Source organism: Cyrtonyx montezumae, unplaced genomic scaffold (assembly GCF_038088225.1).
Source record: "Cyrtonyx montezumae isolate F1298 unplaced genomic scaffold, pur_monq_1.0 scaffold_14, whole genome shotgun sequence".
Classification (NCBI taxonomy): domain Eukaryota; kingdom Metazoa; phylum Chordata; class Aves; order Galliformes; family Odontophoridae; genus Cyrtonyx; species Cyrtonyx montezumae.
Genome location: NW_027071870.1, coordinates 2071253 through 2083895, shown reverse-complemented (window position 1 = coordinate 2083895; position 12643 = coordinate 2071253). Strand labels below are relative to the sequence as shown.

The following is a 12643-nucleotide window of genomic DNA, read 5'->3' as shown; positions in this document are numbered from 1 at the left end:
TTACTCAGCTGCTCCTCTACTGTAACAGCAACAAAGTTCACTTAGATTAGGTAGATATTTGTGAAAACACATGAACAGGAGCAACTACCAGCAAGTGGCGAGAGCCTTTACTGCTACAGTCAGCAGAACTAGCCATGTCTGCAGGTGGCTGACAAAGGTTTCCCATACTGGACTATGATGCCAAGTTGCCCTGCTCCCACTGGCACCCCTCAGCTGTGGCTCCTCTGTGCCCCATCATTCTCTACAGATGCTCCATGTCCCCAGCGAGGGCTGTGCTGCCCAGACAGCAGCTCCTTCCCACTGCTCTGAGCAGCACTGGGGTCAGCGGGGCTGTGAGGATGCCAGCATAAGGTTGCAGGGGTTAGGAACTGCACATGGATAACAACCAAAGAGATGCAGAGGAAGAAGAGCTAATTTGAGTGAACTGACTGAAAGAAATCTAATGTAAACCCTCTGAGCACTATAGAAGTGGCAGAGGAGGGAGATGTAAATCGTGATGTCCTACTGTACTGCTTACATCTGGTGGGTGGGAGAGGGGCAGGTAGTGTCCTTGTGGCTATAGCCAGAGGTGGGAGGAGGGTGAGGGGTGACTGCCTTCAGGGGCATTTCAGGTTCTGAAAACCAAATGGTTTCACACAAGTCCACTCAAAAGGCTGCATCCAGGCCTGCAGCTTTGCTTGGTATGAAGGGCTGTGGCCATGCTGATTCCACATCTGCTGATGTTGTATGAAAGCAGCTGTCAAGAGTAGAGGTCCAGGGCACAAACAGGGTGAAGGGACACTTGTTGCAGAGGGAGCTCTCTGCTCAGGGTCTGGACCTCAGCAGTCTACGCAAGCACAGGGGGCTTTCTTAAGTCCTTGTGCTTTCTGAACCCATCACTCAGAGCACACCCTATCCCCAGCACCCAGCACAGCTGCAGGACCCCAGAAGCTCTGCACTGCAGAGCTCTGTGTCCCACCGACAGCCTGACCTGACAGCCATTCCTTCACCTCTCTGCCTTTCAGTCTGATCTGCCTGTAGTTTTAATGCAGAACTTTAGGGGAATGTTCCCAAGAAAAGCACCTGCTGCCACCGGCTCACCTTTCTCAGGATGCCGGTGGCACACGACCACACAGCACTGGGGGACAGGAGGAGCAGAGGAGAGGGCTCAGCGCCGGGCAGAGCCCGGCTGCCTCTGCCCCACGGCGCGAGGGGGTGGCCGCAGCCCGGCGGGTGCGGGACGCTGGGACCCCGCAGCGTGGACGTCCCGAGCGCGGAGCCGGGCGGGCCGTAATCCGGTTAGAGGGGATTAGCGCGGAGTTTAAAGGCCGGGCGGTGCGGGGCAGGGTGCCCGCGCGGTGGGGAGGAAGCGGCCGCCGCGGAGCAGCCCGGCGGCACAGGGTGAGTGAAGCCGGGGGCGGGCCGGGGGCGGCCGCCCCGCCGTCCCACCGTCCTACCGGGGGCTCCGGGCCCGGCGGCCTCGCTGCCCAGCGGTAACCCTTTGTCCTCCCTCCCTCCTCCCCTCCCTCCCTCCGCGCTCTGGCAGCGTACACCATGCCGGCGATCAACATCGAGGATCTGAGCGAGAAGGACAAACTGAAAATGGAAGTGGAGCAGCTCCGGAAAGAAGTGAAGCTGGAGAGGCAGCCGGTGAGCGAGGGGCCGCCGGGCGGGCCGGGGGCTGGGGCGGCAGCGGGGGCGGCCGTACGGCCCCGGCGCGGTGCCGTCGGGCGGCGGTGGGGCCGGGAGGGCAGCTCTGCGCGGAGCCCGGCGGGGCGGAGCGGGAGGGCCCGGTCCCGGCACGGCGCGCCCGGTGCTGGCGGCCCCGCCGCGGGGAGAGGAGCGCCGCGCTCTGCCCGACGGCAGTCGTTGAGATCCCGCTCCGAGCGGCCGCGTCGGGCGAGGGAGAATTCCCCTCCTGTGTAAAAGGCACCCGGACGTGCGGGGTGCTGTAGCCGGCGGGACGGCCCCGGGCGAAGGGTCGACGCCGAGCGGCTGGTGCCCCAGGGCCGAGCTCCGTCCTGCTGCTTTCGATGGGAACGCTGTACTTTCTGTCACACTGGCAATTTCTTTCCACAGGTGAATGGTTTCCAGTGATTTTTAATTGCACAGTTTCTGTAAATGGAAAAATACAACTGATGTAGCTCCATGATAAAACTTTATATTATTATTATTATTATTATTATTTCTGTATGCCTACGGGAAAAAATATACATCTAAACTCTTCTCTTTCAATGCATTAGGTCTAGGTACATAGCCAACAAGATAAAAAATCCATTATAATAGATTCATTGAATGAATCACAGAAGGACTTGTATTGGAAGGGACCTTAAAGCCTACCCAGTTCCATCCCTCTGCCGAGAGCTCATGGCCACCCACTGGCTCAGGCTGCCCATGGACCCATCCAACCCGGCCTTGCATGCCTCAGCAACGAGGCACCCATGGCTTTTCTGGGCAGCAGTGCCAGTGCCTCCTTGCATTTTACATGTCAGTTAAATATCATTGTTTGTAGATGTTATGGTCTATGGACCCAGAAGTATTAAAAGCTGCACTCTGAGTACTAGAGGCACCTGGATCATCCCTCAGAGAGTTCCCAAGCTCCTGAAGTACTCTGTAGGATGCATAGATTTTAATTTCTTAACAACACTTTAAAACTAGTTAAATATTCTAATATTTAGACATATTCTAATATTCTAATAAGCCAAAAGACTGAGGAAATGAGTACTTTGAAGCTATCTTCAGTAAAACATCCTCATTTTCACCTGTGCGCTGTACAAAAGTTTCACAGTGAGAATGAAATCTGTGTTGTAGGTATCACAGCTGTACCACAGCTGGAGGAAGTTAGGCCTTATTCTGTGCTCCCTGTGGTTGAGGATTAACCCTGAGCTACTTCTGATGGCTCAGAGGCTGTGATGGAGCGGGTGAATTCACCATCTCACTTGGCATAACTTTACCTATGGGGTAAGATATAATTACGGAGGAAAGCAGCGAGCCTTAAATTAGAAATAATGGCCCCTGTCGGCCTGGCAACAGCTGGATCCTGTTGCTGACTGTGCTGTTGTGTCTGTGAGTTGGCAGGCACAGAGCTGGAAGCCGTCCTTAGAGGTATCCCTTATCCAGGCACCTGAGGACAGTGTCTGTTCCACAGGAAGGGGAGTGAGAGGTGTGTGTGGTCAGGGCACAGAGCAGCCCTGGACCTCCTCCAGGGCAGGTTCCTGTGGGGGCCTCACCATGGGGGCCATCGTGCAAGGAGGCCCATGGGTTGCACTCCTGCTTCATGTAGTACAGTTTTTTATTAGCTGCTTGACATAACGCCACATGCAGAGCTCTAAATAAATTATTCCTGGTTATCTGGAGAGGTCCCACAAGATTGGAGGCTTGCCGATGTGACTCCCATCTTCAAGAAAGGCCGTAAGGAAGACCCGGGGAACTACAGGCCTGTCAGCCTGACCTCGGTATCAGGGAAAGTTATGGAACAGATGATATTGAGGGAGATCACACGACACGTGCATGGCAATAAAGGGATCAGACCCAGCCAGCACGGGTTCACCAGGGGCAGGTCGTGCTTGTCCAACCTCATCTCCTTCTATGACTGGGTGACCAGACAGGTAGATGAGGGAAAGGCTGTTGATGTAGTCTACCTGGACTTCAGCAAGGCCTTTGACACGGTCTCCCACAGTATTCTCCTAAGGAAACTGGCAGCCCGTGGTGTGGACAGGTTCACTCTTCTCTGGGTGGAGAACTGGCTGGAGGGCCGTGCCCAGAGGGTAGTGGTTAATGGAGTTAAGTCCAGCTGGCGTCCTGTAACGAGTGGTGTCCCCCAAGGGTCAGTTTTGGGGCCCATCTTGTTTAATATCTTTATTGATGACCTAGAGGAGGGAATTGAGTGTACCCTCAGTAAGTTTGCAGATGACACAAAGCTGGGAGGATGTGTCAAACTGCCTGAGGGTAGGGAGGCCCTTCAGAGGGATTTGGATAGGCTGAACAGCTGGGCTGAGCAAAATGGGATGAGGTTCAATAAGACCAAGTGCCGGGTCCTGCACTTTGGCCACAATAACCCCATGCAATGCTATAGGCTTGGGGCAGAATGGCTTGAAGAATGTAGAGAGGAAAAGGACCTGGGGGTGTTGGTTGATGCTCGGCTCAACATGAGCCGGCAGTGTGCACAGGTGGCTAAGAAGGCCAACAGCATCCTGGCCTGTATTAGAAATAGTGTAGCCAGCAGGAGCAGGGAGGTGATCATCCCCCTGTACTCAGCTCTGGTGCGGCCGCACCTCGAGTACTGTGTTCAGTTTTGGGCCCCTCACTACAAGAAGGACATTGAGGCCCTGGAGCGTGTTCAGAGAAGGGCAACAAAACTGGTGAGGGGCCTGGAGCACAAGTCTTATGAGGAGCGGCTGAGGGAGCTGGGATTGTTTAGTCTGGAGAAGAGGAGGCTCAGAGGAGACCTTATAGCACTCTACCACTTCCTGAAGGGGGGTTGTGGTGAGGAGGGGGTAGGCCTCTTCTCCCTGATAAGTAATGACAGGACGAGAGGGAATGGCCACAAGTTGCGCCAGGGAAGATTTAGATTAGACCTCAGGAAGCATTTCTTTTCTGAAAGAGTGGTCAGGCACTGGAATGGCCTGCCTAGGGAGGTGGTTGAGGCACCATCCCTAGCGCTGTTCAAGAAGCGTTTAGATGAGGTGCTTAAGGACTTAATTTAGTAGTTGGGTAGAGATAGTGATAGGAGGATGGTTGGACTAGATGATCTTATAGGTCCTTTCCAACCTTATGAACTTATGAACTTATGAACTTATTTCCTAGGGGACTGTCATTGCAGACACGTGGTTTCTGCTGTAGAACTCGGGATGGGGATTTGTATCGTCACTGAAAAAACCAGTACAGAGAGTTTTGTTTGGGAAAAGCGTGTGAAGTAACAGATGCTTTGTAGACAGATAGCTTGTTGTGGAGCTGAAATGTTGATTCTGAGCGTGTTGACCGTAAGTCAAGTCAGAGATGTGCAGCCCTTGGCTTAATATCAATTGATTTAAAAAATGGAAGTGTAAGCATATAGCAGCCAACGGGCTGAGTGCTGACCTGTGGTACCCAGTGGGCGGGCAAACAGAGAAAGGAGTGAGCTCAGCATCACGCTGCTGAGGAGTGCATGAGCTCTAACAACGTGTCTGTGCTCCCCACAGGTGTCCAAGTGCTCCGAGGAGATCAAGAACTACATCGAGGAGCGCTCAGGAGAGGACCCGCTGGTCAAGGGCGTCCCGGAGGAGAAGAACCCCTTCAAGGAGAAGGGCGGATGTGTCATCGCCTGAAGGACACCGCAGCCCGCTGGGCCTGTCCCCGCAGTGCAGGAGCGGTTTTTGTGTGTTGTGCATTTTATTTTTTTCCTTTTCTTAAATAAACAGATGAATCTGAACGCGAGGTCTCGTCTCTTCGCCGCTCGCTCCGGCCCGGTAACACGAGAGGGCACGGCGGTTCGGGGCGGGGCGGAGCGGAGCGGAGCGGCGGCCATGGCGCTGCGGGGTGTCCGGCGTTGGGCGCTGCGGGCTTTGGCCCTGCGCGGCGGCTGCGTGCGGTGGAACGGCGGGCGAGCAGCCGACACGCTGCAGCACGGGGCCTTGCGGGCGGCCCTCAGGAAGGTACCGCGGAGACGGCCCGGCAGCCGGCGTGTCCTGCCCGCTGCGCTGCCCCGGCTGCTGCGTGCCGCCTGTTGGCAGCGCCTGGCTCCCCGTTTCGCTTTAAGCGTCGGGTGGTGGGACTGTGGGGACTCCTGCGAGTGGGGCCGAGCTGCTGCGCTGCCTGTGCGTGGGGAGGGAGCGCGAGCGGGGTGTTGGTGGAACTCGGCTTGTCCGTGTGTGTCAGGAAAGTGTGGGGCGTCCAGTGGGTTCCCTTCCAGCTCCCGCAGAGCACAGGGTCAGCGTTCAGTGTGGACACTGAGCGTAAGGACAGGCAGAGCAGAGCTCGTTTACAGCTGGTGGTGTTTCTAGAAGGGCCATCCTGTGAAACCGAATGATAAATCGAGAGAAAAAGAAGGGCTTCTGGTAACGTCAAATGGCAGCTGAATGCCACCCTGCGAATAATGATGACAGTTGTGAACTCTCTATGTTCCCAGCAGAGGGGTCAATGTCGCTTGTGGAAGGCTGTGGTATAATAAAGCAACACCTGTCAAAGTTAGAGAATTAACTTTTTTTAAAGTTAGGAAGCCCTGGTGTGGAGCCCACTGGGAGGAAGTGGGGGGTGTGGAATGGATGGGATGAAATGGGATTAAATGGAACAGAGCAGAACTGAGTGGGATGGGATAGGATGAGGCAAAATAAGCCAAGCTGTGTGTGTGAGAGGTCTGCCTCTATGCTATGGAATTGTGAATGAAATGCCCAAGTTCAACTGCAAGCAGGAGGTGATGAGTATGATGGAATCACAGAATCACAAAACTGTAGGGGTTAGAAGGGACCTCCAGAGATCATCTAGTCCAACCAAAGCAGCTCCCTAGTCCAAGTTGCACAGGTAGGTGTCTGGGTGGGTCTTGAACATCTCCTGAGAATGTGAGGTGTTGTCCCTGATTTGCCTGTAGGTAAATGTTCAGCTCCTGGCTGCTGCTACATGGTAGTTTTCTAAAAGCAGCGGCTGCTGGATGTCCTACTGTTAGCTCACTGATGTGACTTCGGAGCTGTACTGTTATAAATTTGATAGAAGCTTTTAAAAATGACTTGAAGAGTCTTACAGTTTTATGGATAGTTTAACCTTTTTCTAAATTTCTCCTCTTTCCAAGTTCAGTTTGAAGAAAATATAGTGGGGGTACTTCTTATTCAAACAGTTCATCTTCTTTTTTTTTTTTTAGAATTAGCTTTCATACTTCCAGAGTTAAAGCAGGATATTGCAAAGGCCATTTAGTTAAGCTTTCTATGGCTAAAGTTAGACCTCTTATCCTTGAACTTTTGCAGTTATGTGCTCATTTTCTGTGTTAGAAAAACACAGAACATGAGAAACAAAGAAACCTGGCGCACAACAGACTTCCTTATACATTCGTTTCATTCATCTAAATTCCTAAGCATTCTTCAAAGCAGGAATGAGGTGGCAGGAAAAAGGTCAGTAAAAGAGTTGAAGATGATTCCTCTACTGCCACTTGGGTGAATAATACAGGATGGTTTCGCTTGTATCACAGGAACAGGCCATGTCTGCAAAGTCACCTGCCTTGCTCTGTCTCCTAGTCCTGGATTTTACAAAATGCTTATATAACCCTTATTTCGGTTTCTGTCTGATCATATAGAAAAAAAATCCTCAACAGTTTACTCTAAACCTTCTAGCAATCAGTGTTTATTTTGGCCTAAGTTAAAATTGACACCAGTGAATTCAAGACAAACTGAAAAGTAAACACTATGGCAGAGAATGGCCACTGAGTATCTGTAATGCATTTTAAATGTACCAATTATTGAATTTGGGGCACTCTTTCCACTGGGCAAATCCAGATGCAGCTACCAGATCTGTACTTCTCCAATTGTTCTGAGCAGGATGAGGAAGAGACTCCTGTAATTCCAGGAGCTGTTTTTAGCAAGGGTATTGAAATAACCTCGTGAGTGGTTTCCTTTACTACTTCATAGGTCGCCACCCTTCCTCTTGGAAATTGAAAACGTAACTTTTCTTTACCTTGTTAAACAATACTTGCAGTGCATTGGTATCCTATAATTTGATGCAGTAATTAAATTATCATGGGTTTGAAGGAAAAGAGGGTTTAAGCTATTTTTTGTGCATGCATAACTATGCATGTAGATATACAATATGTACATTAACATGTCCATATTTATATACCTCCAGCAATAGTAGTAAGAAGCTTTGGGAAGTAGGTTTGAAAGGGATTGGCATGCATTTTAATAGAGTTGCATCTAATTTAAAAGAGATTGCATTTTATGTATGGTGGTGGCTTGGTCAGTGTTAGAATAAGAGGGATTCCTGTGAAGATGGACTCCACCAAAGGACACCATTGGCTTATTTGCCACTCCTGGATTGTATGTCTGGCCCCAGTTATTAACAGTGTCATGAATTTCTGTTCATTAGTATATACAAATATATTACAGGCATGTGTATAGGCAAAAAAACTTCCCAGATTCTGGGATACTTGCTGTAGCTTTTGTCATCTTGTATCTAAAGGAAACTTTTTGTAAACATTTGAAGGCTGGATCCCTTTCTGGTGTAGGCAACCACAGAAATACCATTTTCTACTGCCTAGAATTCTGGGCAGTAGTTTAGTGGGAAGTTTTCATAATTGATTTTTGTTGTTATCAGGGCAGCTGGGAAATACCACTGTAATAAGAAATACCATCCAAGACATTCAATAGTACTTTGTCATTGTCGCACTGGATTGGAGTAGCCAGTGCAGCTATGAACTTCAGCCAATTTAAATTGTATCTTAATAAGCAGCTTATGACTGAGCAAACGTCTGTGATTTATATAGGTTGTGCCATGACCATTAAAGAAATGTAGAGCTCTTTAAATAATTTTAAGTCCCGTTAGCATAAAAATGTGTGAGTAAATCTTTACCCCTGCCCCATGGCCACACATGGCTTGGAATATTTCCAGAAATGTGATTTTATCTGCAATCTGGCATTTTATGTACTGTAGCCTTCAAAAAAAAAAAAAACACAAAAACTTGAGACAGGGGAAACTAGCATGAGTGTCATACTACACTGGTCCAGAATGGAGCTGCTCCTCAGGCAGGTTTAGGAGGGTCTCAAGTGTTGCAGTTAGAAATTTGCAGTGGGATAAGCAGAAGGATGTGTTTTGTAATTGAATTTTCAAAGACAGAAGTGGAATTCAGGAACACCTCCTTTATTCTGGAGAAAAAAACATCCCTTTCCCAGGGGAAGCTGATAAAATTCTGTTGATCACCTCATCCAAAGAGAAATGTGGAACATTTTATTTCAGCTTAGCTTTATCCCAGCCACAAGGAAAACGATAAATGGAAAGTAGATGGAATAAGAGTGTGCTGAATACAAATGTTTCCCATGATGCTGAAGCAATGTGGTAAGTAGATTCTGTGTAAGCTTCTTGTGGTTGAGATGACAGTCCAAATCTTTAGTTGATGATTCAGCATTTAGGGCTAGCAGCCCTTCAGTGAGGACAGCTGCTTGGATCTGTGAGGATACCCCAGGCTGATTAGGTACTCAGCTGATACAATGATGAGCATAGTTTAAGGGCCAGGACATACATAACATGACAGGAGTTGTGAGTCTCTGGTGTGTTTGGCATGGATAGAGCCTTTCTTTTAGTAGCTCTAGAGAATTATTTTTCCTCTTTCAGTGACACAAGATAAAGAAAAAGTGAAGGCAGCAATGAAGTTAAGATCAGTTCCTAGGACTGGATATTTTCCATTTTATCTGAAGGATTCATTCACGATGTGGGACATAATGTCTGATCATGGCCCCCTGGTGCTCTGGGAAGTCCTAGAATATTGCAGGAGATGCCTGTTGCCACTCCTGATCCAAACCATTAAAAAGCACCATGATCTGGAAGCTCTGCTAATTGAAATCTCTTGAAGAGGGATGTGTGTCAGCCTGGACAAACCAGCCCAGCCACCTCTTCCTACCACATTGCTCAAAACAGCCAGTATCTCCAGCAGTACCCACATTTCAGGCTGAGCTTCTACCTAGTAACAGCATTAAATGTTGAGCCCTGTCATGGGGAACAGTGTGTGGGTGGCAAAGATGGATAAAATCCAGGGGCACATGCCTTTCACTTTGGATCCCATCAGATTATTTCAAGTCCTAATAACTTGGAGTGGAAAGGTGGCCTGGGATTGCCACAGTGAGATAAATTGTTTTGTTCATGCAGGGATATAATCCAGAACCAATATGAATAATCACAGTTCCTAAGAATATAATTTGTGGTCACTGTGGCTGAGTTTGAACTTAGTAAAGTTGTTGGGAGGTGGAAAAGGGAGTTCTTTTTTAATCTAGTTTTTCCCCATAATGATACCATGTGTGCACAAAATGTCCTACTGACTAAAAGAGGGGAAAAGAATACGAATTTTGTGCATTCACATTAGTAGCTATGTAAGTTGCAGAGATTCCAGAGGCCGGAATGAGTAGCTGTATGGGTCAAAGTTCTGATATTTTAAGTGTTATTCCCAAATGTTTTGTGTTTCTTAAGTAATTCTGTTATATTAAGTGCTGTCCTGTTTCTAGAGATGCAGGGGAGCCTGAGGTGTGGAGAGACTTTGGGGGAATAGTGTCAGTAATGAGGAAAAAGCCTTATTTTCTGCCCTGATATAAATTGTATTTTTAGCATGTCTCTCCTTGGATATTATCCACTGGTTATATTTTTGTGTTAGGGGTGTGTATAGCCATGAATACCATGGTAGCAGAAGTGTGAACGTATTTTCTAGATTCCCGACTAATTTACAGTTTTGGCAAAAAGATCATGGTAAAAGGAACAGAATTTCTTGTCTGAGAAGGACACAGAGCCCAGCATGGCTTAAACTCTATTGTGTTAGGTATCAAGAGTGAGAAATGCTCATCTGATAGCATACTACTTTGCTCATTGTGGTGTGGTTGAAGGGAGGATGCAGCAGATGCCATCAATGAGACAGAAGAATAAATAAATACAGTTTGAATGTGGTCGAAGGAAAGAAGTTGAGAAATTCCCTGGAACCAAACATAAACACTTAAATGATTGCCTGATCTTGGGGGGGCTTTGCAAATGTATTCCTTTCTTGCTTTTGCTGGAGAAGAGGTTTTCGCATCATACTTGCAATTCTTGGAGTCCAGAGTGAGAAGCAATTTTGGGACCCTCCCATTTTTATCCATGTTCTTGGATAGGGATGCTGAAAGCATGGCTGGGAGTGAGCAGGGACTACAAAAACTCCCAGGTGTATGCAGGAGGGGTTTGTCTGCACGTGTGTCCCTTTGGACAGGGAGGAGGATCACGTGCCTCCCCAGCCAGCCAGAGCTGGTCTTTCAGCATCTTGTTCCTTGGGAAAGGTTTTAAGCTGGGCTCAGCTCCCATGTCCTGGTCTGGACTTTTTGTTTTCTTAACAGGGTGATCATATGAGCCAGAGTGACAAAAGCCTCCTTCTGCTCCATATAGGCAGAGGGACAGCACATGCTTCTGCCCAGCCCTGCAATCCCTAGAGGACGTGTAGGTTTTCGAGTTTTAGGTAAGCAGTGGCAAAAAGGTTTGTGGTTGATTCAGATATATATGTTTGGTTTTTTTCCTCCAAAATAAAAATTGTAGCTAGATGTATGTTACTAAAGGATTTGCAGTATTTAAACTTCTGAAACAATAATCAGCTCTGCTTTATGTATTATGTATATGGCAGAGAACTGTGTCTCTGACAGGAAAGAAACAGAATGATTTAAACAGAAGCATGTCCAATTATGGCCAAATGAACAGAGCAGAAGAAACTACATTATACTCATAATGTGCATGCTTTTTGCATGAAAATAAAATAGATGAGGAAAGGTATGTTATGAGATGCTGCCAAATCTTTTTTCATAGGTTTTTTCCCTCCCTTCCTTCCTCCCTTCCTTCCTCCCTTCCTTCCTCCCTCCCTTCCCCCTTTCCTCTCTCCCTCCCTCCCTCCTTCCCTCTCTTTCCTTCTTCTTTCCCCTTTAGGGAAAATTTAATTTAGTAACAATTTGTTCCTATGTTTGCTGATCTCACAGTCTTTGGTACCCAGCGCTGTAGCATGCTGCATTAATCCTTTGTTGCCTGTGGCACATATAATTGAAGGTACAAAAAAGAATTGTGGTATTATAATTAATCAATTTTAAACACATCTTCTCATTCTGGACATTTATTTTTGAGCACTCCAAGAATTCTCACTTTCTATAAAACCTACTGAGTATTGGTTTTAAATTCACTGTCAGCTTCTCCTGAAGCTCAGCTCTGGCCACAGCTATGTCTAAAGGCATTGGAGAAAGGAGAACATGAGCCGGGTCTATTCACTGTCACTGTGCAGTAATGGACAAAAAATAGCAGTATCCTAACATCTGGAGGTGCTAGCAATGGTGTGTTATCTGCCCCCTTTCAACCACCTTCACAGCACTAAGCTGGAATGACTTTTTCTTCCTAACTTGGAACATGCTGCCTAGAAAGGGAACATGAAAAAGTTGAGTGATATGAAATCTGTGGGTCTTTGTTCTTTTTACTCACGTGGCTGGGCTGCATCCAAAGAAGCACAGCCAGCAGGTCGAGGGACATGCTTCCACCCCTCTGCTCTGCACTGGTGAGGTCTCACCTGCAGTACTGCATCCACATGTGGAGTCTTCAGTACAGGAGAGACATAGACCTGTTGGACTGTGTCCAGAGGAGGGCCTCAAAAATGATCCAAGGTATAGAACACCTCTCTCCTACGAGGACAGGCTGAGAAAGCTGGGGCTGGAGAATAGAAGGCTCTGGGGAGACCTGAGAGCGGCCTTTCAGTATCTAAAGGAGACCTGTAAGAAGGAAGGGGACAGACTCTTTAGCAGGATCTGTTTTGATAGGGCAAGGGGAAATGGTTCCAAACTTAAAGGGGTGGTTTAGACTGGATGAGGAAAAAGTCCTTTTCAGTGAGGGTGGTGAGGCACAAGTTGCCCAGTGACGTGGTGGTTAACCCATCCCTGGGGATATTCAAGGCCAGGCTTGACCAAGCTTTGAGCACCCTTATCTAGCTGTGTATGTCCCTGTTCATTGC

General features: G+C 48.2%; 2 protein-coding genes across 2 annotated transcripts in view; both read left to right on the top strand.

Moving 5' to 3' along the window:
* Positions 1-1271: 1271 nt before the first annotated feature.
* LOC136045552 (guanine nucleotide-binding protein G(I)/G(S)/G(O) subunit gamma-11) lies at positions 1272-5389 on the top strand. Its single transcript, XM_065731558.1, has 3 exons — positions 1272-1380; positions 1526-1629; positions 5160-5389. Exons 2-3 carry the CDS (start codon positions 1534-1536, stop codon positions 5283-5285), a joined length of 222 nt encoding a protein of 73 aa, XP_065587630.1. The 5' UTR covers positions 1272-1380; positions 1526-1533; the 3' UTR covers positions 5286-5389.
* A 94-nt stretch (positions 5390-5483) lies between these two features.
* The window catches only part of LOC136045425 (probable acyl-CoA dehydrogenase 6), a 78754-nt gene continuing 71594 nt past the window's right edge, over positions 5484-12643 (top strand). Inside the window, exon 1 of the mRNA XM_065731280.1 lies at positions 5484-5612. Within this exon, the coding sequence (XP_065587352.1) occupies positions 5484-5612 (129 nt within the window). The remainder of the gene's footprint in view (positions 5613-12643) is intronic.